Below are 23,977 nucleotides of genomic sequence, written 5' to 3' on the forward strand. Positions count from 1 at the left end.
ACTGGGCCCAGCTGCTCTCATTGCTCGACAAGTGCTCTGCTGGTTTCCAGGGATGGGCAGCAATGAGCTACAGCTCGCTCTGAAATAGCAGAGGCAGCTTCCTGCCCTGTGCTGCATCTTGTGGAGACTTGTGGACACACTGGGTGAGAGTGGTGTGATTGATGTTGCTGCAATTGGAGTCCTAAGGAACTCAATATTACACTCATTTGTATTATGTCACATTGATATGGAGAAGCGTTAGAATAAGTGACTTCTAAAGTGTTTGCTGATGGTGCTGCTGATTTAAGCGGGATTATAGCCCATTAAACACCCGATGTATGACTATCTTTGGCCATTTTACAGATACAGCCTTTGGCTTTAAATGTTTGAGACTTATACCCATTTGTTACGGTTAGTAATTTTTTAGACTTTTTAGAGAGCGGTTGTGGGAGCAGTTTTTGGTTTCTGTTGGCAAATCCTTTTCTAGGATTTGTCTTCACGCTCTTCACCTCGATGTGAACAACTGACCCATGGATAGAGTCACAGGTGACAGATGACTGGGAAATAGGGGAGTTAGCCCACGGCAAAGATAGCAAGGATAATTTCAGGGGTTTTAGTGGCAGAAAACACAGTTGAAGCAGCATTTCTGATGTATCTATCAGACTGAAATGGAAGAAGGCGGTGCGCAGGCGGTGCGTGCGATAGGAGAGCAGCTACCATCCCTGACTCCTAGATCCCACCTAGTTAACTCCTTGCAGCAACACACCAGGGCTGCCAGGCACCGGGTTAAAATCAGGCCGTGCCGGGAAGGACGGAACCGCCTGGCCCTTCAGCCCTGCGCCCTTCTCAGGCGACGTCCGACGTGTCCTCTCTTGTCTCTCCTCTCCTGCTAATTCGGTGACATTTCGGACAGTTCAAAAGTTCACAGGGAAGCTCTGGCGAGGCGACCGGGTGTGGGGCTGGAGCGGGGGCCGCCGGCAGGTCCAGCCTCGCCGGCGGGGTTGGCCAGTGCCTTCTCCTCCTCCTTCTCTCTCCCTCCTCTCTGCTCGCTTGTTTCCTGTCGAGACCTTGCTCTCCGCAGGTACCGCTCTGCCTCCCCCCGGCTCCTCTTCCATCTTCCCCCGGCGCCCCTGCAGCATCTGCCGGCCGCCCAGCCGGGCAGCCTGCGCCGAGGGGCGCGGAGGGGCTGCCCCCCCGCCGGCGGGGGGCGCGGAAGGGGCGCGGAGGGGCGGGGGGGCGAGCAGCGGTGCGGCTGCTCGCCGCCCCACAAAAGGCACGGCCGGGCTCGGGCTGCTCCGCACGCCCCGCGCACCGGAGCGCGCACGGACACGCACACACACACACACACACACACACACAGAGGCACTCGCACTCACACGGACACACTCACACGCACTCACACACACGGAGCGCCGCGATGTGTGATGCGCGATGCGCGACGTGAGGCACCTCGCACGCCGCGGGGCCGGGGGGAGCCGGCGGGATCCGCGTTGCCAGCCCGCCCGCCCCTGCCGCTCCCTCTCCTCCAGACCCATCCATCAGCCTCTTCCTCTCGGTCTGCTCCTGCCTTTCTTTTCTTTTCCTTTTTTTTTTTCTTTTTTTTTTTTTAATTTAATTTTTTTAAAATTTGCTCTAACTGTATCTACCCAAGCATAGAAAAAATGCCTGCCCGTGGAGCGAGGAGAGGGCACCGGGTCGGTAAATAAGAAGTGAGTACGAGCACAATGGCGTGCCTCCCCGCTCCCAGCCCTGCGGATGCTGCATGCGCCCCTGCTTCCCCCGCACCGGACCCCGGGATGCTCCCCGCGGCGGCCGCGGCTCCTTTGTACCTTGCCCGGCTCCTTTCCCCTCCCTTCCCGGCCCCGCTCGCGCCGCGCCCCGGCTCCGCCGCCGGCCGCCTCGCCCCCGCGCCGCTCCCCGCGGCGGAGCATCCCAGCCGGCGGCGGCTTCCCGGGGGCTACCGGGGCTGTCCCCCGCGGGGGCGGCGGGCGTCCCCCGGCGCGCTGCACCGGCCGCGGGGAGGCGGCGGCGGGGCCGGCGGCGGTGCCCGGTGCCCGCTCCTTTGTTCGCCGCCGGCGGCCGCGGCGGGTCGGCGCTGCCCCGGGCGGGCTCGGCGGCCGCGGCCGCGCTGAGGGCGCTCCCCGGCACCGGCCCCGGGGGCTCGGAGGGGCTCGGGGGCTGCCACGGGAGAGAAGGCGGCGGCGGCGGGAAAGGGGCTACCCCCGCCAAGGTGCGGGACCGGGGGGCTGTGCCAGATCCCCGGGTGCCCGTGGCGCGGGGGCCGGAGCTGTGGGAGGCGTGACCGCGGCACGCGTGGAGTGCCCGGCTCCCACCCCGCGGGCTGTGAGGGGTGACCCCGCTCCCCGCTCGGCCCAGGCTGGGGCTGCCGCTCTCCCCCCGACCCCTTCTCCCGGAGCCGCGGTTCCCGGCGGCTTCCCAGGCGGTGACTCTGCCAAGTACCACCGCCTTCCCTGCAGGGACGCATCCCATCTCCGCCGTCCTGTGGGAGACTTTCCTCTAGATTTAGATCTGAGCTTTTCCCACCAGCGGCTGGGAGAGCTGTCTTGGCCATTTGAAACGTACCGGGTCTTCAAAACAATTTAAATATAGCTTGTGTGGTCACTGCTGTGACCATCTTCCCACAGGAGACCTTTTACCTGCACTTGATGTGGAGGGTTTGTTTTAGTGCCCATGTAGTTACTGGTAGTCACATGAGTTATCCAAGTACTTAACACACTCAGCCACTTTTTTCCTAACCCGATGGGTTTCTGTAGCTGTAAATAGAAATGCCTGCACTAACATATGCACGGCTCTTCCAGGAAACACATGTGTTGTACCACAGTTTTCTGAAAGGTGTAGTCAATAAACAATTAGCCCGTTAAGACCAGTATGATGAGCAATGTCTTATTTTTACTCTTGTGTCTGGGGAGTTTGGAAATGATCTGTTCTCTGAGAGCATTTGTTGAAGCATAGGACAAAACAGGTGAGAGAGACAAGGTTTTGTATTTTCCTGATACTTCTGTAATGCTGAGGTAGAACACAGCTGGAAAGATGCTTAGCACTGCTTGAGAGAACAGCAGATGTAAAGAATCTCTGCAGCAAACTTTACCTTAGAGTAATTTAATGAAATGCAGGGTGTAGGGGAAATGATTCAATATCATATGGGGACAGACATAGAAAATGTTGCAAATGTCCATATGCATGTAAGATGGACACTACTACTCAGAGTACAGATATGTTGTATGGTGTCATGGGATTAAGAGAAAGATTCAGGAGTTTAAGAATTCCATTTAGAGGCAACAGAGTTCAATTAATCTCTTAGCAAGAAGGTTAGTTAGTGAAATCTGAGTGGCACAGTAAACATTAACTTTCTTTTTCTATTTTTGCCAGTGGCGGCACCTGACTTGCTGGATCCCAAATCGGCCACTCAGAACTCCAAACCAAGATTATCATTTTCCACCAAGCCTACCGTGCTCGCTTCACGGGAGGAAAGTGATTCAGCCATTAATGTTATGAAATGGAAGACAGTCTCAACAATTTTTCTGGTGGTAGTCGTGTATTTAATAATTGGAGCAACAGTATTTAAAGCCCTGGAGCAGCCTCATGAGACCTCCCAGAGAACCACCATTGTGATTCAGAAGCAGACGTTTGTATCTCAGCATTCCTGTGTGAATGCAACAGAGCTTGATGAACTGATTCAGGTAATCCATACCAAACCCCTCATCACCTTGCCTTAGAGGAACAAATCATGAATGGCAGTACTGCAGTGATCAGGGGCAAAACCTTTATAAGCAAAGCTCTGTGTTGGCCGAGTGATGTAACAAGTGTTACGACCAGAAGCTGAGCATTTGCATTTTCATGCAAAGCCTCATGGTTGAAAAGCTATTGCTATTTTTAGGTCCAGTATGCTTGGTAGAGGGCCTTTTCACTGAAGCCTCCCATTATGCTAATTAAATGATTATTCATCAGCAATATATATAATTAATAGTTCACAAAGGAATTGGTATATTGATTGTGCTTTACAAGTTCTGTCAATATTTGAGGTACCTAATTCTGAGGAAGAAGCCACACCATCCATTGCCTTAAAGGACTCCTAATTTACTGTGATTTTATCAACATAGCGTTCCAGCTGTATGTTTCTTTATATTGATTTTGTTTTAAGTACAGGAAAGTACCATGGACTTCCTACTTTGATCTTAAATCTTAATTTTCTTTGCTTCTTAAAGGCACATCCACAAATTATGTAAACTGCTGTGTTTCTACTAACATGACTTTACCCTTGCAGGTCGCCTGCCTCAGAACCATGAGAGATATTTATTTGCAGTAGCACAGAACTAGATCCGGAACCTTATAAATCCCCTTCCATCTTAAGTCCCTTGTTCTTATGAATATCCTGTGGCACTGGAGGGAATAGCAGAGGGCTACCAAATCACATCAGTTCTGGGCATGGGACAATGAAATGGGAGACTGGAACGAACATTCAAGAGTTGGCAAGGATTGACTCCTTTAATAGTGGCCATGGGGCTGTCTGGGTCTACAGAGCCCAAGGTGTGACAGGTGTAGGCGGATCCGCGGATGGCTGGGACAAGGAATTCTGCCAACCTGTATATTCTAGAACGTGTGGTTTTATTGCAAGGGTCGTGGGTAAAAGGGCCTTGCCTTCTGCCACCAGCCTCGGCTGAAGGGAAGTCCCAAAGAGAGAGGGAGGAAGAACAGCAGGGTGAGAGCTGAGAGAGAAGGGAGCGAGAGAGCAAGGGGGCAGGGGGAAGAGAGCAGGAGAGAGTGAGAATAGGGGGAAGAGGAAGGGTAAGAGAGAGCGAGGTCCTTGTTATGATACATTATATCTCCTTTTGTGATGAATATTCTAATTTACAGTGACCAACCAACACAAGACACAAAATCTTATAGAATCTACATACAGCCTATAAGAACTACTGTATTACCATACTGTGTTATATTTTAAACTCTAAAAACTACTCTTTAAACTTCTGTTTTGCTACATTGACCTTTGGATCCCTTAGCCAACAGAAAGGTATTGTTCAATCAAAAGGGATTCTCCTTCAGCTAGCTAGACCATTGTTTTCAAGTTATATAGTAAATAAGACTCAGTATCCTACAACTCAAAGTAAGTTTCATTTCTATTCCGATTATAGGTTTCATATTTTCAGAATCTTTTGCTAAGCAATCATATTTATAAGGTTTCCCTGATTCATCTTCCCCAACAACAGGGAGAGCAGGAGAGGGTGTTGGGCACCTGGACTGTGGTGAGTAGGAACTCTGGAGCGTGCCAGATGCATGGACAGACAAGATTTCTGGAAGTGTTTTCTGTCAGCAGATATGGCTGGGAGTTTAGAAGTTGATTTTACCTCTCTAGACCAATCTGCCTTGAGCATCAGGATAGACATGGTGGTTTTTTTCAGTTTTAAATATGGAGTTTTGATGTGCGGAGTTATTTGTTATGGTACACTACTGAATTTTAAAGGTAAGCTGGGAAAATATCTTGCATTTTGTGATTTCTCCCCTGCCTTGTTGCTAAAATGTGTTCCAAAACTGCTACCCTTTAAATGCCTGTCAGACAGCTCCTCTCTCCACGAGCCTGGCCAGGCATGCCTGAGGAGATGCTGCTGATAGTGATTTAGATGCTGTGCAATAACTGTGTTCCAGTGGTTTGACCAGCAGAATGTGAGACAATCTTTCAGAAAAATACACAAGCACATTCTGATAAAAATAACTCTTGTAGCTACTATAAATATCCTCCTATGAAATTTTTAGGTCAGATACTTGTACTTGTGAAGATAAAAAAAGAAATTTTGAAGGAATATTATCTTACATCATCTGTGAGATGGACCTTAAGGCAAAAAAACTGTTGAAGTTTGCTCTGGAGTACTTAGATATTTTAGCATTTATGATTCTCTGCCCAGAAGCACAGATTGATAATAAAAAACACTTCATCAGCATTCAACGCCCATTTGATGTTCTGTGTAAAATAAATGAGTTTCAGTACAACCATCAGAGCACAGATAACCATATCAGCATTAGCTTCCATTTCCACTAATGATCCTGCCACAATCAGAAAAACACGGGCGTGTGAAGCACGGGGAGGTGACACTGCCTCCCATAGCACATGGATGAGAGAGAATTGTGGGAAGAGTTTCTCTGTGTGCTGTTGGGGTAAATGGAAAATTTAATTTGCCCTTGTTCCCTTCTGCTTCTCCGTAAAGAGCATCACGGTGTGGAGGTAGGAATGTGCTGTTAGACTCCTTTCATAGGAGCGGAGCTGGGGCACAGGAGCCTGTTTGGGTGCCTTGTTTATGCAGAGCAAGTGTTAGTGAATGACATCAAAATTGTTTAAGGGTTGGGAAATTCTGCTTGCCCGAAGTAAAATGGGAAAGCAATGGTAAAAGAGAGTCTCAAATGAATTTTTCCAGGGCTAGGCTGCTATCTCAAACATGAGGTCATATTTCTTCCCTAGTTGCCACTTTGTCACAAAAACTAAATTCTTGAAATATATTTTGTCTCCCTTGGATTATGTCTGACTGCTATTACAATATAATGCAGTGTTTCTTTAGTTTCTGTTGGATGTCTGTATGAATAAAAATAAATAGTGCGTGCAAGAAAAAAGCAAATGTTATTTAAGAATTCACTGAAAGCTATAAAACTGAAAATTAATATGTAGAAGGGAGCTGGAATGATTAGTTTGTGTGAAGAAAATTACAGAGCTTACAGACTGTAATATCTTCTTTAATCAAGTATTTACCTTGAGTCAAACTATAATGAAATTTATTGCAACTTTTCTTTTTGAACTTCATGTTCTGGGAATCCAGATACTGGTTTGGCTCTTTCATGCTAGTCATTGTTCAAGGTGCTTGTCATACCAGGCTTTTTCAATCTTCACAAACTTCTGCTCTGTAATTTAATCCTTACTCTGAACCAGGCTTGAATACCTCAAGGTATTCAACACATACTGTCCACAGGCAGTACAGTACATGGTAGCTTATTCAGTTGAGCACAACAGAGAGGCTAGTTGGAGAGCACAAATTAACTAAAAAAAAGTACAAGTCGAGTTTCCAGCACCCAGGAGCCATGGAATTTCCAGCACCTTGGCTAAAATCTTCTTTTTATCACAAATCTGTTTAAAAGTGTTGTGTGTTTCTGTAAATACACACAGGACAGGGATTTTTCCCTTCCTGTCCTCACCATCGTTATTTTATCTCACCAATCCCCAGAACCTCTTTGGTACAACAATATATAATGTTGCCAACTCTTCAGCAGGCACAGGTTTATTCCCTGGGTTTTGAATTCCTGAAGCTTAGTACTGTCACACTGATCGTGTGACTCCTCTGGGTGTACTGGGTGAGAATTATGCTTTTATAGACATCATATATTTTATATAGATGTAAAATATAGGGCAATAGAGAGCTGCTATGCAGCCTAGAAAATGTGCAAAGGTAATGGAATAGAGTGCTTTGAGGATGGCAGTGAGGTAAATCCAGCTGCATCAGAAAAAGGACCTATGTTTTCCTCATAACTTTTCAGCTCAGTCCAGCAGTGTTGTTCCTGTGCTGACAAAAAAAGGGGAAAAAAAAAAAAAAAAAAAAAAAAAAAAAAAAAGAAGATGTGTCCTTCATGACCTCTTCTGTCTCTGACTTCCATGGTCCAGTGTTGCAAATCTTTCAGTCTAAAGCACTTCAGCTTCTTGTTGCCTCACTGTTGCAGAATATACCTGCAATGAACAACAGCAATGCGTGACCCTGAGAAGTACATCCAGGTACATAGTTCCTTTGATATTTTGTGGGCACTTCCATTTAGTACCCTATTAAAAATGTGAGAAGTCATGCAGAGCATATCTGTACACCCAAGAGAATAGTTTTTCCACGCAATTTCAACTCCTTTTGCTGTAGCCTGAAGCCAGCATTAACAACAGCATTAAGTGGATCACTGGATGCTGTCCCCAGTGGTGCTGAGGTGGGCAGTGCACCGCATTCAGTGGTGGCATATCTAAATTTTCACCTAGAGAAATACCCCAGGAGGGAGGCTTGGGAAAGTACAAACACTACCTGGGTGAGTAATGAGAACACAAAAGTACAGCAAGCTGTGCATGGTTTGATGTTAAAATTCACTTTTAAAAAGTTTCAGTTGGAAGGTCTTACAAGGGTCTCATTTATTAACAGATGAGAAAGCAGTTGGTTTGGTAAAGGTTATTTGTGATATCTAATACCTTATAAAGGTGCAGAAAGGAATGTGGCCAGGTTCTTTCCTGCTATTTCTTCTTTTGGAGAAGAACACTCTACAATTCATCATGAATGGTGTTTTGGTTTCTCTGTCGGTGCCTGCTCTCAACTCAGCCCTGCCATGCAATGCAAAGTAACTGTCAGGTGACAGAATAAAAGAGTAAATGTAGTTCAGACTGTGTGGATTTCATGAATGTGGGACAAAGTATGTAAACCTGATCTTCATTTACACAAAGTATTTTTTAATGTCTTGTATACAGCAATTTTTCCCTCTCCACTGAGGTTTTTATTGGTAGAAGCTGATAGAAACCTGGGACTAATCCAGCTATACGCACAAATAACAATAAGCATTAAAGAATGAAATCATTCTCTAACTGGGGCTCTTGTATCTAATTATTTCAATCTAATTCTAGTTTTCTTTTGGTTTGTTGACTATTTCCTATGGCAAGCTTGCCAGTAAGCATTTAAAATATTAGAGACATTTTCCAAACTCAGATGCACAAAATGTATTACCAAGAATTTGGAAAAATTTCTGGCTATTATTTATGCACCTGTGTGTGGTAGCAAATGTAAAGAGACCTTAGGTTACACTGCTGATGGTCAGGTGGCATTCATGTCCTCATGCAGTGCTGTGCAGGCACAGGATACTTGTGTCTTCCTTCATGACATCTCCTGGGTTTGTCTCTGGGAACAGGTGAGCCTGACTGAATTTGATATTCAGCAATGTCATAAAATTGTCATTACTGTCGTTTCATACACCTCATTCCCTCTAGAGGAGCACAAAGATCCTAGGAGGAAATAAGGTGCATGAAAAACAAGTGAATTTGCTTTCTCCTTGCCCAGAGCTCAAGTTGTTCCTAGGACTTAGGGATGTGACCAGTATTTTGTATTGTGGGATGTCTTAGCAATTAGAAGCAACTACTTGTCCCCCTGCCAAAGAAAAAGCTGACTGAAAAAAAAAAAAAACAAGAGCTTTTTATGTAAATACCATCTAATTATATATTGCTCAGCAGTTATTTGTTCATGTCAACCTTTTAAAACCAAAATGGAAAAAAATTCCTTTTAATATCCAAGCAAGTTGTTTAATACATTATTTTTGTATACAAAAAAAGGGAAATAAAAAAAATTTAGTTATATTATTTTAAATATCTAAACTGTCCCAGCAAGCTGGTGTCAATTATTATAGTTATTTTAGTGAGTTAGTTCTGAAATTAATTGTTTTCAAGTAAAGGTACAATGGAACATAAGTAAATAATAGAACATTGTTAATTCCTTGTTCCTTTAGCAGAAAGATCCTTCAAATATATTTATTCTGAAACCCTAACAAGTGGAAAAAAAACTCTTACACTAAAAAGCACGATTTTTTTAATGTGTTCCAAGTACAGTGTGTGGTAATATAAAGTCTTCATTTTGAAATCTGAACAAGTTTTCAGGGGGCTGCATCAAGCTGTCTCAGCAGTAATACTTTTGTAGAGTTTTAAATCCAGCCCCTTTCAGGATATGTGGCTTCTTCTGAAAACTCAATGCCCACAAAAATGTGCTTGCATTTAAAATGAACAAACAAGCCAAAAGAATTAATGAGCCACCAGGATTAGCTGAATTGTGACTCCCACAAGTTGGGTCTCCTTGGGTTCTGTGTGGGCTTGTGGCCAATGTGGGGAGAACAGCTCTCCGTGCAGGGATCCAGAGTTGTGTGCTGTTCCTGTTTTCATCTCACATTTGTGTCAGCTGCATTGCCCCTTTTCTTTCCATTCATCTCTTAGATTATGAATGAGACCAAAATGGAGATTATTTTTTTTAATCTCCCTTGAGGACAAGTGCTTTTTTTACCTCTTTATCTCTCTCGAGGGAAGCCTGACATAATTATGAATGACACAGGAGCAGTGTTTCTTTCCTCAAACTGGCATTACCAGAAAGGCATCATGGCTTCTTATGTGATTAATTTGTTGTAAAAATATTTTACTTTAAAGTATGTATTTGCTATGGCTTCATTTTTCTAGTTGAAGGTAGGTAACCACATTAAGCTGCACCTCCACCAGGAACTGATTTTGTCTCTTTCACAAGCTTCTTTACAATTTGCATTGTAGCCAAAAGAAAATTATTTTTGCCCAAAAATAATTTTTCAGGCATATATTTAATTTCAATTAGATAAGCTCCTTGAGCCCTGATTATGTAGAGAACTGTTAAAATAAAGAAGTGTAAGTCCTTCTCTCGAAAAGATTAGAAGGTATTTGAGTATGCTGTATAATTTTTGAGGTAGGAAAACACAGAGATGCAAATATCTTTTTTTTTCAGAAAAATATAACATTTATTTAGACAAGATTAAAATTTATTAACTAAACCTATTAAGCTTGAAAAAAAATATTAATTCTTTGAATCACAACATTTGCAGGTATTTTCAGTCCTGTGAGCTGTAGCTTACAGGTACTCTAAGCAGGAACTTTTTGAGGTAGTTTGAATGTATCTGTTTAAACACAAAATATTCTTGGTCTCTCCTTTTGCAATTCCTTCCAGAATCTCCAAAAGAAAGCAGGAACTAATCCATGTCAGGATCCTACCCTGGAAGAAGCATCTATGCTCTCCAAAACTTAAAGCCTTGCAAAGAGTGATAGACCACCATAGAAGAAATCGAGGCCGCACTATATAATTAATTTATGTATTTATGTATTTATGTATTTATTTATTTATTTATCTGAGGATCCAAAATACCCTTGCATCAGTTTTTTTAATGTGCCATCTGCATTTCAGTTATGAAGCTTATGACAAATTGCGAATATCAGTAGCAGAGCTGCCTGTTGATGATGTTTTCAAAGCAATGAAAGAAGAAATGAAGGACTTTCAAAGCAGTTAGAACCCGAGGCACAGGAGCTGTAGTTTGAGTTGTTGGCCTGTGCACGTGTCTGTCCTTAGTAAGGTGTCTGCCCATTAGAGCACTTGGGCTTTATGTACTCTTAACTTTAAGTGTCCTGGCAGTCCTAACTTGTAGAGTAATGTCCTGTGTCTCTTTTTCTCTTGCTGTGTCTGTGTCTCATTTCGGCTTCACCCTGGTCAGAAATAAATGTCCAAATGCAGTTGCCTCCTTCCACCACGCTTCCCCCAGCCCAGTTCTACCTGAATGCCTAGATGAGAGAAATATTTATTAAATGAAAGCTCTCTGTGAAAGACCTGTGCTCCACACAGACACCCACCTGCTGTGCTTGGGTCTGGAAGGGTTGCAGAAGCCCCTGGACTGTGTGTACTCCTTGCTTAGGCTCCTGCTGTTCTCCTTCTTCTGGTTCTGTACTCAGCTCCTGGAAGGAGGGGTTTTTTTGCCAAACTTTCTCTTGCCTCGGAGCATTTCCTCCAGGGACAGGACAGCTCCCTTTTCTGTAGTCATTTTCTATATAGTGATTAAACCAAAAGGATTTTTTTAAAGTGGTTTTTATCCCTCATGAGCATTATTTGTGGGGAGAATAAGAAATAAATTCTAACTGCCTTTTTCACTTTTTTGTTCAAGCAGATTGGTCTCAAACTTTTTTTGCTGTTTCTGATGTTGAGACCCATAAAGATTACGTTTCCTTCAGATAAACAGTTTTATGGACCTAGAACTTAGCTTAGCCTGATTGCATCTGAATGCCAGCTTTTGCCTTAGAAAGGGTGGCAGATATGACTCATTACTAAGTCAGTTCTGCAGAACAGCTGTTTGCATAATTCTTCCAGTCTGTAATCTCAAGAAGCAAAGAAAAACCTTCTACCCTGAACGTGCATGTGTATATACATGCATATATATGTGTATGTACACACAGAGAATTTATATACATGGGCTTTGTAATGCATATTTAGAAATAGAAATGTTTTTCGTTATGTGTCTGCATGTTTTTAGTTTAAGTACCTGTGAAAGGAGGTGAAAAGAATCCTTCAGTTCTTCAGCATGTGAGGTACTAGTCTCCAGTGTAGAGCACACTCATATGTTATAGAAGCCAAAAAGAAAAACAAGGAGTCGCAGAATTATAAGACAAATATTATTGCAATCTCTTTCAACATCAAGGCCCAAAGCCATGTGTTTTGAGGCTGGAGAGTTGTTTGCTAAGTGTTAAAAGCATCCTGGTGTGCCTTTGAACTGAGAACTAGGATTTCCATTCCTTGTAACCCAAAGCTGAAATAAAAACATAGGACTTGTGCAGTAGCTGGGCCATATGAGGTATATCTTTATACTGTAAAGGGAGAGTGCCCTTGTCAAATGGCAGCAGAACTATAGCAGCGAAGGAGGAAATCCGGGCTGAAAAATGGTTTTCAGACACTTTGAGGCACATCTGACTTTTTGACATCACTTGTCAAGTGACTGACAGGAGGCACAAGCTAACTCCTGACAAGCTGGGTAACGAAAGAAAGCACGCTCTGGGGTTTATCAGGAGCATAATTTGAGGTGTTTCTATTTTAATCTTTCAGTAGAAGAGCTGAGAGTAACGAACTGTTGTGTTACATCATTTCATAGAAGTGAAGTGACTGGAAGATGGTACAAAAACATGTATCCAGAGCCTGGTGTGGAACAAGGAGATGAGCATTGGAGTGACTGGTTTGACACATACTTATTTCTGCCTGATTTCCATGTGATACAACAGTTGACTACCAGAGGCCAGCCTTCACACTTTATAAACTCTCCTCATTTTCCTGTGTCTCTGCAGACCCACTTAGTGGATGATAGCTCTCTGGCCAGCAGGCTGGCTTTTGTCAGTCAATGCCATTGACTCCTTGGAGGGTCAGAGGATGAAATCCCCGACCTAGAATTGTCTTCTGTTCTCAGAAAATGACTGTGCTGTTCGAAAGACTGTTTTACTCTCTTGTTTTGACAGAAAAAGTCACAGTATTCTATATCTTAATCTGCAAAACGAAGTTCAGCATGGCCTCTACAGAGAGATGCCTGCATGAACACAAGAACAGCACAAAACTGCACAATGTATTTACTAGATCGTGTTTCTAAATTATACAGGCAATGAAAAGCTGACATTGAATTAAAATGTGATTTGTGTTCTCACGCTCCTTTTCCCAGTGTTCTGATTTCAAGCCAAAAAAAAAACCCCAAAACTGTGTTGTGAAAGTAATGCTTATGATCTTTTGGAGACCTGATCATGCCTGGCCTGTCCACTCTGGGCTCAGTCATCTCTGCCTCTTTTCTCTGATACTCTACTAAAACTTGTTCCCAAATGTGGCTGCAAAGCCAAGTAGTTGGGATGTGTGGGTGTAGAGCAAGTGAGGACTTGATATTGTCCTCACTTCACCCCTATCTTAATACACAGAACAGAGGCAGCCTAAGAATTCACCTAACTTAAAGAAAAAGAGAATTTTCCAAAATTTTTAAATGTGCTAAAATTTTATCTCAATTCTCTTCACTATAAAAAAAAAAAAGTCTGATTTTTCCGCCATTATAAAGATAATTAAAGAAGAAAAACATATTACTGTAAGTGTAATCATATACTATTATTTTTAAAATCATTGTGCGTAGAGGCTTTGATTGGGTGACCCACGCTCTGCTCAGTCTTCAGTCACCTTATATGAAAAAAGTGCTAGACAAAGAGTCTGGAAGAAGGTAAGGCAAGTGAAATAATCTGTATAATTTAAGAATTTAATCTGTCCACATCCCTGTTCTAATGCTGACCGATTCTGTAATGTTGAAATGAAACTGATTTTTAAACCAATTTATTTTGTATATGGAATAAAAAACTAGAAAACTGCCACTGAGGAGGTCAGTTAACTTTAATATTGGAAAATAATTTTTGTAAGTCAAGAAGTTCCCATGTTAAGATCACACAGTGTTTAAAGGCTGCAATATATGATGAATCTGCAGATTGTAGAGTTTTCATATTTCTGCTTTTAGATTCAAAATGCACAGAGTTACTCTCACTACTGTGTCAGCTAGGATAAGACAAAGGTCTCAAGTGGCAGAAAGAATTTAGGGAGGGAGGGAGGGATGGAGAAAAGGGAAGGAAGGGAGGGAAGGAAGGAAAGGAATGAAGGGAAGGAAGAAGGGAAGGAAGAAAGGAAGGAAGATGTCAAACTCATGACAAATGAAGTTTGCTATAGTAGTAAGGCATCAGTCAAAAAAGAGGCTGAAAGACCAAGAATTAAGGTGGCAGAGAACTGAATGTGACAGTTCTGACAGTGAATAATAAGCCTGTTACTTGAAGACTAAGGCTGAGATCCTGGCACTTTGTGAAATTAGTGAAGCCTGGGTTTTTATTCTGCTTTAGAGAAGTGCTAATATCCAATCCTTAAGGTAAGTTTGCGCAGTGGATATAAGTCAGGAAGATGCTACTCTGAAATTATTGCCCTGAAAGGTGTAACTGCTAGGAGTTATGCAATATATTACTTTCTTCTTAAATTTTTCTTTGGAATAGTCTTAGATGAGGTCTTCTTATGATTGCTGACGAGACTAAAAAGAAAATTCATCCTCTGATCCAAAGAGCTGAAAATGCGGTCACCCTTCCTAAAAACTCTGCAGGCAACATTCAAAGATTTTATGAGACAGTTAGTGATGACTTCAGTAAATCAGTAACCTTAACCACCTGTCACCCTTGTTAGTCAGGAAGACTCTTACAGATGACTCTGAAGGAATAAAATGCAGCAGCTTTGCTGGTATCTAATCTGGCTTCTCCCAAACACAGTCACAGCTCAGGAGAAAGCAAAACATTGTGTGTTTGGAAACAACAGCCCAATGATGATGAGGGTATCATCTGGCCCTTTATGGCTGAAACTATGCCTAAAACAATCAATAAATTTACATGTGTGAATCAGTAAGCGTACAAAGAAAGCCTATGAGAAATATTGGCAATAAAAAAAAAACTTATTTAAAAAACACTTATATGTGATATACAACAGATTTTTAATTATAGGTGAATACATTATTTAATAAGAAAGAGTCTTCAGTTTGGAAAGAAATAGGAAGCTCAGTGGTCTGTAAGATCATTAATTTCTTGAGGGAGACAAATCAGAAATTGCTATTCAAGTGTTCCTCATAACATAAGAACTTAAAAAATTATTTTGAAGCACATACAAACTCTCAAAAGGGAAATACGTTTTAAACGATCCACAAGTAATTTGCAGATCTTACTGCCACAGAATGACTTGGCTCACGAAGTACAAGTGAGCTCCAAAAGTCATTAGATAAATTAATGGCAAAGCAATTCACCCAAGCCAATCAGAATACCATGATGCAGATGCAGCCTCCTACTCAGAAAGTCCCCAAAGTGTGCGCAGTCAGAACTTAGGAGGCTGTACAAAAAGGAAGCATCTCTGAAAGCAGCCCTGATTATTTTCCTGATTAGCAGTTAGATAAAATCAGAGACATAATAATAGCGTCTAATTGTCTTTTGTAGCCATCTGTAGTGCTTTGGGCAGTTTTGGGTTAAGTTGTTTGTGGGGGTTTTTTTTGGAAAAATGTAGGTAGGGTAGATGGAGCCAGGAAATGCCTAGCTGTAGTGGATTGTTGAGCAGTTTAGATTGGGACACCTTTCATATAGAAGGCCTTGAGGTACATCTGACTTCAAAAATGTGCAGTGATGATGAAAGTCCTGAAAGCATTTTACATCTGGATTTGTATAAATCTTGGTCTTGCTAGACTGAACACGTTCATTGCTCTGGGTAGCGCCTTGATCCAGTACAAAATACTGTAATGCAACAAGAATGATTCAAAAAATTACATTGGTCCAATGCTCACTGGATGAGATACAATGTCCTCACTGGAGAGTGTGTTCCCATGTGCAGGTACCAGTGATGTGATGGCAGTTCTTAGTCCCCTAAAATGCCACAGCACTCGGGCTGTGCTCAGTGGGCTCTGTGTAATGCAGCACACTGATTTACATTCCCTTGTCAGTCAGAGGAATATCTGTGTTGTGTAAATTATAAAATCAATTCAACGGATGGTTTTCACATGCCTCTTAGTCTGATGTGTCCCTTCCCACACTGATGGAAACACCTGTCATATCAGTGCTGCTGTATTAGCTCCTGCCAAGATGTACATCATGTACAAATGTAGAAGATTTATCCTTCCAACACAAAGGAAAATGAAATTCTCTTCCCCCTCACTTTCCCCATCCTTTCTCCTTCCTCAGTGGGATTGAAAATTCTACTACTTTGATGTCTGCCTCTCTGTTACTTAAAAAAAAAAATAAATTAAAAAATAAGTTACAATGAAAGCAGTTGAAAGTCTGTGTAAAGGTACCCCAGCTGGCTTTCTGTTGACAACCCTGGATAGTGGGAATGGTTCAGGTTTGGCAGCAAGATCCCTGTGTCTGCAGAGGTGCAGCAGTGGATTTCAGAATGGTTACTTTGTGCATCTGAGCTTTGAAAATGGCACACTTAAAATCTTTTTTTTAAGCTGGATTTAATGTTGGATTTAAGTCCCATAAAAAAAAAAATAGATATCCTAGTTAATCCCACGTTTTTACTTCATAATTTCTGCCCAGATCAAGTGACTTCTGCAGGTGCTATTTAATAACAGAAATGTTTTAATTTCCAAATTATCAATGTATTCTGGGACTGAAAAAATTATTACTACTGTACAACACTGTTCCTCTGCAACAGACTGCCCAAATGAAAGATGGTTCTGGTCTATCCTATCACTGAATGTATTTATGTATCTAATTATTGTTGTACATCTTGCCAAACAGGAACTATTAGTTTGTAAAAATGCTCATTTTCACTCTATGGTATTGCTTCCTCAGTTTTTCTTTTGTTGGACACCTATTATTATAAGTGTTGTGATTAGAAATAAATCCTATTTTAAAGTTTCAGAATGAAAAGAAAACTTATATACTTTAAAATATTTATCTCAAGTTTAAAAATACTTTTTATTTAACTCAAATACCACTATATATCTGCAATTATGTTATAACAAAAGAGGAATATGTTTTGTAATAAGAATTTGCAGTAGTTGACACTGCTGAGAGGAAAAGTTTCCTGTTTCTTAAGACTATGAAAATGTCGCTAATGGCAAGCTTGTTGATTTTATTTGCCAGAACTGAACTTTTCAAGAACAACATTTCTGAAGTATATAGTTGTATAGAGATAAATGTTTGATATTTGACTGAATTATTTTTTCCTATAGTGAAAGTTTTATAATTGTATATGTAATTGCTTTAATTGTTGAGTTGTCTGTTATATATTTTTTTTTCTTTATTTGGAATTAATTTGATAAAGAACAATGCATGGACATTTTTTCTTAGTGTTTTAAAATGACTCTTTTTTACAATTCCATTAGCTTGCCTAACACAACACAGGAACATTGTGGGAAACTCTCATTATAAATTTTGTCTAATGCATGTTTTTCTTCACCAAATAGTTGCAGCAGTAAAAATAATTGTGGTTGCCTTCTAATTAAGGTACTAATATCACAGATATCGTGGATTTTGCATTCTCCCCAATGGTCTGGACTTTACAGCTCTTCTGAATTGCCTGGAGTGGTTGCTGAAGAATAAATTGAGTGATAAAGCTCGAGCAAAACAACACAGATCCTTTCCAGGTTTAGTGTTTGGATCAAATAAGTTATTTAATTAATTTACTGTGTAATGTATATGAATACAATTGTTTCATGAATATTGACAAAATCTTTTTAAACTTGCAGCAGGTAGTGGCAGCAATAAATGCAGGAATCATACCTTTAGGAAACACATCTGCTCAAATCAGTCACTGGGATTTGGGAAGTTCCTTCTTCTTTGCTGGCACTGTTATTACTACCATAGGTAGGACACAGCTTATTATCTTTTTATAGTCAATGAGCTGAAACTCTTTTGATTTCCAGTGTGTGCATACATTTGTTAATGGTAAATCTTCCAAATCTTCTGTTTTAAGTAGAGAGCTGTTTTCTAGCTGCAGGGGCAGAAATAATAGCTGTCTGTAAAGAACTCCTAGCTGAGTGATTTTTTCTGTAGAAAAAAAATGTTGCTGTGCATTTCTCTCAGGTGACTGGAAGAGATTGTGGAAATATTTTCTGGGGAGAATTTGGTCAACTGTACAGTCACAAGTGTTAAATAGGGCATGATTTAAAGCACATGTGCATTAAACCATGACTGAGATGTATGGAATTTAAAGCCTGTGTTCTCCCATTCAATATTGTTATTTAATCTAAATTCTGAAAGAGTCACTGTTCCTCTGAGCAGGTGTAAAAAAACCCCAGTGTTTGGTATTTCAGTTTCTTCCCTATGACTACAATATTTTATACAGGGTATGGAGTTAAAATTTTAATATAGCTCATAGCTCATAAAAAGGCATTCAGAAAGATGGAAATTTGAAGGTTAAATCATGAGAAAAAAAACTCAGAGTAATATAGAATTGTATATAATTGAGAGTAATATATAAGGAGTTGTAGCATTTTTGCAATAATTGCCACTACATAATATTTACATTATGGTGGAAGAGGATGTTCATTTCAAGCATTGTCTGTACTCTTTTTCTTTGTTTATGTAAAAGTGCATAAGTACCATATTTTTTGTATGTTTGAGTATAAACATGTCTACATTTAAATGTGTAAGTGTTGTGCCTATATTTTTCCACATCTAGAGTAATGATATGACCTGAAACACAGGGTTTGCGAAAACAGAGAAATTCTTACCTCCTTGGTTTGTAGCAAACTTACTGATTTTATAGTAGTACCTCCTCATGATAATAAAAAAATCCCAAGTATTGAAAAATACAGTTAAAATTAGAAGTTATAGCCAAAAAAGGCAAGAACTTTGAAAAGATAGCTTTGTGAATAGTCTTATGTTATCCTCTTTGGACAGCAGTAAACTTTATTTTCTAAGCATCCATGGTCCTATAGAAAGTGCATAATAGTTGTTTCACTTCCTAATAAAGATAAAAATTAACATATGAAAAGTGTTCAAGGAATTAAAAGTTCAAAAATTTTTTTGAAGCAGGGAGACATTTTGTCTCACCATCTTTTTTCCAAGTAAAACTAAGGCTTTTCTAAATCAAAGTGTTTTCTGATTTAATTTGCTGACCTGATTCTACCAAGCCGTGTGTGAGAGTCCAGCTTAGAGGAGAGTAGGGATCTGCAAAGACATCCAGGCTTCTGATCCACTGTTCCCAAGAGGCAAGATAATCCAATAGGAAATACATTTGAAAATTAATATTTCACGTCATTTCTGCAAACCAGAGTTGTCAGAAGCAGGTCAAACTAGGCAACAGTAAATATCTGTTTCAGGTTTTGTGATAGCAGCCTGAGAAAAAAATGGATGAGAAAAGACTTCCATAAAATATTTTGGCTTTGGAGTGACTGGGTTTCTTTCATCATGTACACCTTCTGGTGGGAAACTCCCAGCCAGCTGCACTTTTGAGCTTTTCTCAGGATCCAAGGAAAGTAGGTTTATATGGAAGCTGTAGTGTGGTTGGTGTTTTCTTGATGCTGTGAACCACCTCTCCCATGGTTCACAGGGCTTGTGGTGTGACAGGTGGTGGTGCTGTGGTGGAAAGTGAATTACCTGGGAAAATGGTGGTGAGCAGAACAGCTGGGTGTGCTTTCCCTTAATCTTTGTGTTACTACGTGCCAGCGAGTGACTTTGTGTTCATAACAGTACCTTTTCTTACGTGAGTAACTTTTTGAAAATGAAGGCATTCCTTCCAGTTAGAGGGCATATGGCAATAATAGCTCAAGAGAGTTATGGCAATAATTTCTCAAGAGAGTCAAAATGTGGTTTATGAGCATCTCCAGAGAGCTGCCATAGGTTTCAGACAAATGTTACAGTTATTCTCTGAGGACAAAGACAGGACCTTATAAATTCTTAGAAAAAAATTACAGAAATATTTTTTGATAAACATGAATAAAATTTGTAAATATTATGTCCTTTATTCTGTGTACCTTAAGAATTACTTACAGATGAGAAAAGGGATTACTACTCTTTAGAGACAATGATAGTCTCCCAGTATTGCAGCAGATTTTGTAGCTTTCCAAACCACTTATTACTATAATTTTACCATATCACTTAGCCCACACTCTTCCTGGTGATATCAAAAATCTAAGGCATTCAGATGGAACCAGTAGTCTATGAATAGAATTTCTCAAACCTTCCTTTAATGAAAGCAGAGCCTTTCTTTATTGGCAGTAGCACTTGCATCCCACAAATATTTGGTTTCTGGGGAGAGAGGATAATAAATAAAGCCTTTAGCATCTGCCTAAGCAATAAATTATTGTTTTTGCAGTTACTGTTCTTGTTGTATCCCAGTAGCTTCAAACACTGACATGAAAAATATTGACTGTCTGTTTTGGTGGCTGCTGGGAGCAGACTAGAACCATCTTCTGGATCTCCTGTAGCTTTCTGAAAGGCTCTCTGATGGCGTTGTGATGTCCATAAAGTTCCAAAGCCAGCTCACAAAAACAGAGGCAATGCTTCAGAAAATGCGGCTTAGTATTTATATAACATCTTTTGAAGTCTGTTATAATCCTTCATGTGCCTCAATAACTGTTACGGTACATAATATAAAATTAGCAAAATCAATTTGAATACAATATGATGTGATGCTGTTACCAGATCTATTCTGAAAAGGGGATTGAGTTGAAAGTCATAATTAAACACTTTTACAAGGTGTTCTTTAGAACAGGTCCTCAATTTAAGCTTTGCATTTACTACTGTGCTACAGTACACAACTTGTTTCAGGAAAGGTTATAGCTTTGACTGGCTCAGTTAGGTGCTCTTGCTTCTGAATATGTTTCCAGAACAAATATACCTCATCTCAACAAAGAGATGTGAAATTGCATGATTATTAGTCTGTGCATATGGAATGGTTTCAGACAGTCTCTTAGAGGGAAAAGGGTAGCGGAGGGAAATACGACTATGAAATCATCTATGAAAAATATTGTTGCATTGTTCCCTGGGATACTGTGCATGCTGCAAAGTACAAAAGAACCTCTTTTTGTCTACCTGAAAATGTCATTATCCAGTCAGTACTGCTCACATGACCAAAGAAAAGAAAAAAGGAGGGTTGAGGAGAAAATCAAGAAAAACGGTAACTTAATCATAAAGCTGGAGATAGTGCTTAGGAGGGGAAAATAACCTTTATGTCTCCTCTTTTTATTCTGTGAGCTCATTACTGGCACTGGGCATGGTTTGTACCCTCTGGATCATTTCCTTAAATAGGTAGCTGAACTCAAAAATGGGCATACAGACACAACATGTACACATCCCAATTTCGTCAGATTTATGTTTTAGGCTTGGTGAAAGTTGTATATTGGCAGCAGGGTAGAAAAGCAGACCTGTCATTTTGAAGCTTGAGACCTGAGTCTAGAAAGATGAAAAAACAAAGATATGCCAAGGCTCAGCAAGTTGTTTTCCCAAATGTCTGGTGTCACAGCACATAAAAAATGTAGTGTCCTCTGTAATACAAGAAACTGCATCGCTAGAACCTCTCTAGACTGCTATGGATCATCATCTAAAAGAGCTGCATTATTTTCACTCTTATTCCAGGCAGTCTGTGATGATTTTTTCAATCACTGCAAGGTAGACATATGGGAAGAGTGTTTGTTCAGCCTCCTGGAAGATGGAATGTCTTGGATGGCAGTTGAGAGCACAGTGGCAGTGCCAGCAAGCTGGCTGGTAGCTGTGGTTTGCCAGAGTGCAACCTTTCAAACAGAGCTCCTTTAATGCCTTAGCCCTCAAGGATCCATCACAGCCCCATTGATGTCCAAATCCAATAGTTGCTAAAAACTGGGTCCAACAAATCCAAAAAGGAAGAACATATAATTTCTTTTTGTTCTTTTCAACTTTCGTTGCCACCAGCCCTTGATTTTAGAACCTAACATCTCATGTTCACTGCAGACTGAACCTCTTGAGAAGTTCATTCATGACTAAAGTCTGTAATTTAGGTTCAGGCAGCTTGCTATGGGAAAATGGGGTTTGGGGGTCCAAAAGCATAGCAACAATTATTAAAGTGTGCAAAGGAATGTGAATACAAAAATCAACAAAAAACCAACAGAAATATAAAAAGAAAAAAAAATTGTAAATATTTACACTTTAGGGAACAGATGTGAATAGAAAGCAGCTAAGATACAGAAAAATAGATTTATGTTTTTGACTAGAAACTTCTGATTTCTCATTTTTAAAGCTACAATTAGTTATGTAGCTTCAAATGCAAATTCACTGTAAAGAATCATTCCTTCTGTCCTTTTCCCACTGGCTGCACACAAGGTTTGCTTGTGAACGCAGGGTATTTAAGAAAGTCTTATTACATTGCTTGTTGATTTGAAGTGATAATAAAATCCTGCTGCTAAAACTGTCCCTTCTGGCACCATTCCACTGCATTTTTGAAATACAAGGTAACAGAATAAAGTGCTGACAACTAAAATATACAAAACTCTTTTGACGTTACAAAAAGACAAATATTGTTCATAATGAGATATGTTACCTATTATGTCAGATAATCATAAAGCTAAAAATGTGCAAATGACATTGAAAAATTTGTTCTTCTAGTTCAGAAAAGTAAGAAACATCATATGCTTATCTTAGAACATGTTACATTTTTTGTTTGCACCACCAAAGAAGGACAAGGATTTTGAGGATGAGCATAAAAGTTTCATTTTAAAAGATTGCAGCTTATCAGAGCATAAATACTTAGATTTCTTTTTATGTATTTGTAAGGGAAGAGAGAAGAGGGAAGCAAAAGGAAGTGAAGTGCAGATGCTGAGGCGATTGAGGGAGTGCTGCAGAGAAACTCCTGTAATAAAACAACTCCATAAAATACACTTGCCTGAAAAATATTCTGATATGTGACTTTTCTCCATCATATCAGTAATTAAGTCTGTATTTGTTTCCCTTACTTAAACTTAACTCTTGGTGAAGATTGGAGTATAGGACCTGTTTCTTTCAGGGCTCCTCTACTAGAAATAATCTTCATCAAGGCAAGATCGAGGATCTGAGCCTCTATTGATATCCTGGCTGCAGGTGTCCAGACTTCACAGAGCTTCTTGCAGGAATATGTGTGTGGCAAGGCTGAGTATACCCAGCTGATAAGACCAACTGCAGAGCAATACAGAAAAAAAAGTGTTAAAATTTATGGTCTGTGAAAATGTGGTAGTAAGAGAGATGCTGCGGGGGTCACTGGGGAATGAAGTGGAAATGCTCCTTCCATTGCTCACTCTGCAGAGGACTCCATTGAAAACTCCTGCTGCTCTCCTGAGAGTCACATTGACTCTCAAAGTGTGTTAAACATGTATGTATCATCTGATAAGATGTCAACAGAAAGAATTTTTAGTTTTAAAAAAAAGCCCCCTGAGATCTCGTCAGAACTCAGTCTTTCCTCCAGGATTGTGCTGTGCTTACCTTCCTGTCCATGTGATCCTGTCCTTAATAGCTGTTGGAAATAAATTAGGTTTTTAGTCTCTATTTTCTCCATTCTAATTTATTTCCTTTTGCTTCTTTTGTTGCACTTTTGAAGAAGTGTCTGAACTTGACCCAGTTATTGGCTGTTGACAAATAGTGCTTCAATTGTGCTCTGGAGAGATCTGTTAGGATTTGGCAACACAATTCTCCAAATATTTCATCTGAACTGAGCATACTCTCTCCCAGGGCAGTAGCAACTAAACAAGATTTCCTCTGTAATTATTTCTCCTAGGAAGAGCAAGTTGAAAGTGTATTACCACTATGCCCTCAATTTTCTCCTGCATTTGCTCAGGCAGTGGGAAAGAGGGCTTATCTGACTTGAATGCTGAAGAAATAATACTTGGACTGTACAAGATACAGAAGCAATAATTAGGATAAGACTGCTGAGAGCTAGGAGACCTAGGACAGTGATGGAGGAAGGAC

At 40.6% G+C, this 23,977-nt stretch overlaps 1 protein-coding gene and 1 long non-coding RNA gene across 3 annotated transcripts in view; one reads left to right on the top strand and one right to left on the bottom strand.

Annotated features, from left to right (window-relative positions):
• The window catches only part of LOC136359509 (uncharacterized), a 515,416-nt gene that overhangs the window by 445,361 nt on the left and 46,078 nt on the right, over positions 1–23,977 (bottom strand). The window lies entirely within an intron of this gene.
• KCNK2 (potassium two pore domain channel subfamily K member 2) overlaps positions 1–23,977 on the top strand; it is a 106,195-nt gene that overhangs the window by 26,705 nt on the left and 55,513 nt on the right. The window contains exons 1-3 of one of the 2 annotated variants that reach the window (XM_066316184.1): positions 1,315–1,688; positions 3,370–3,680; positions 17,809–17,926. In XM_066316184.1, coding sequence (XP_066172281.1) covers position 1,688; positions 3,370–3,680; positions 17,809–17,926 — 430 coding nt within the window. In that variant the 5' untranslated portion in view covers positions 1,315–1,687. Of the gene's footprint in view, positions 1–1,314; positions 1,689–3,369; positions 3,681–17,808; positions 17,927–23,977 lie in introns of those variants that run through there. The other variant, XM_066316183.1, reaches the window with a different exon arrangement.

This window comes from Sylvia atricapilla, chromosome 3 (genome assembly GCF_009819655.1).
Source record: "Sylvia atricapilla isolate bSylAtr1 chromosome 3, bSylAtr1.pri, whole genome shotgun sequence".
Taxonomy (NCBI): domain Eukaryota; kingdom Metazoa; phylum Chordata; class Aves; order Passeriformes; family Sylviidae; genus Sylvia; species Sylvia atricapilla.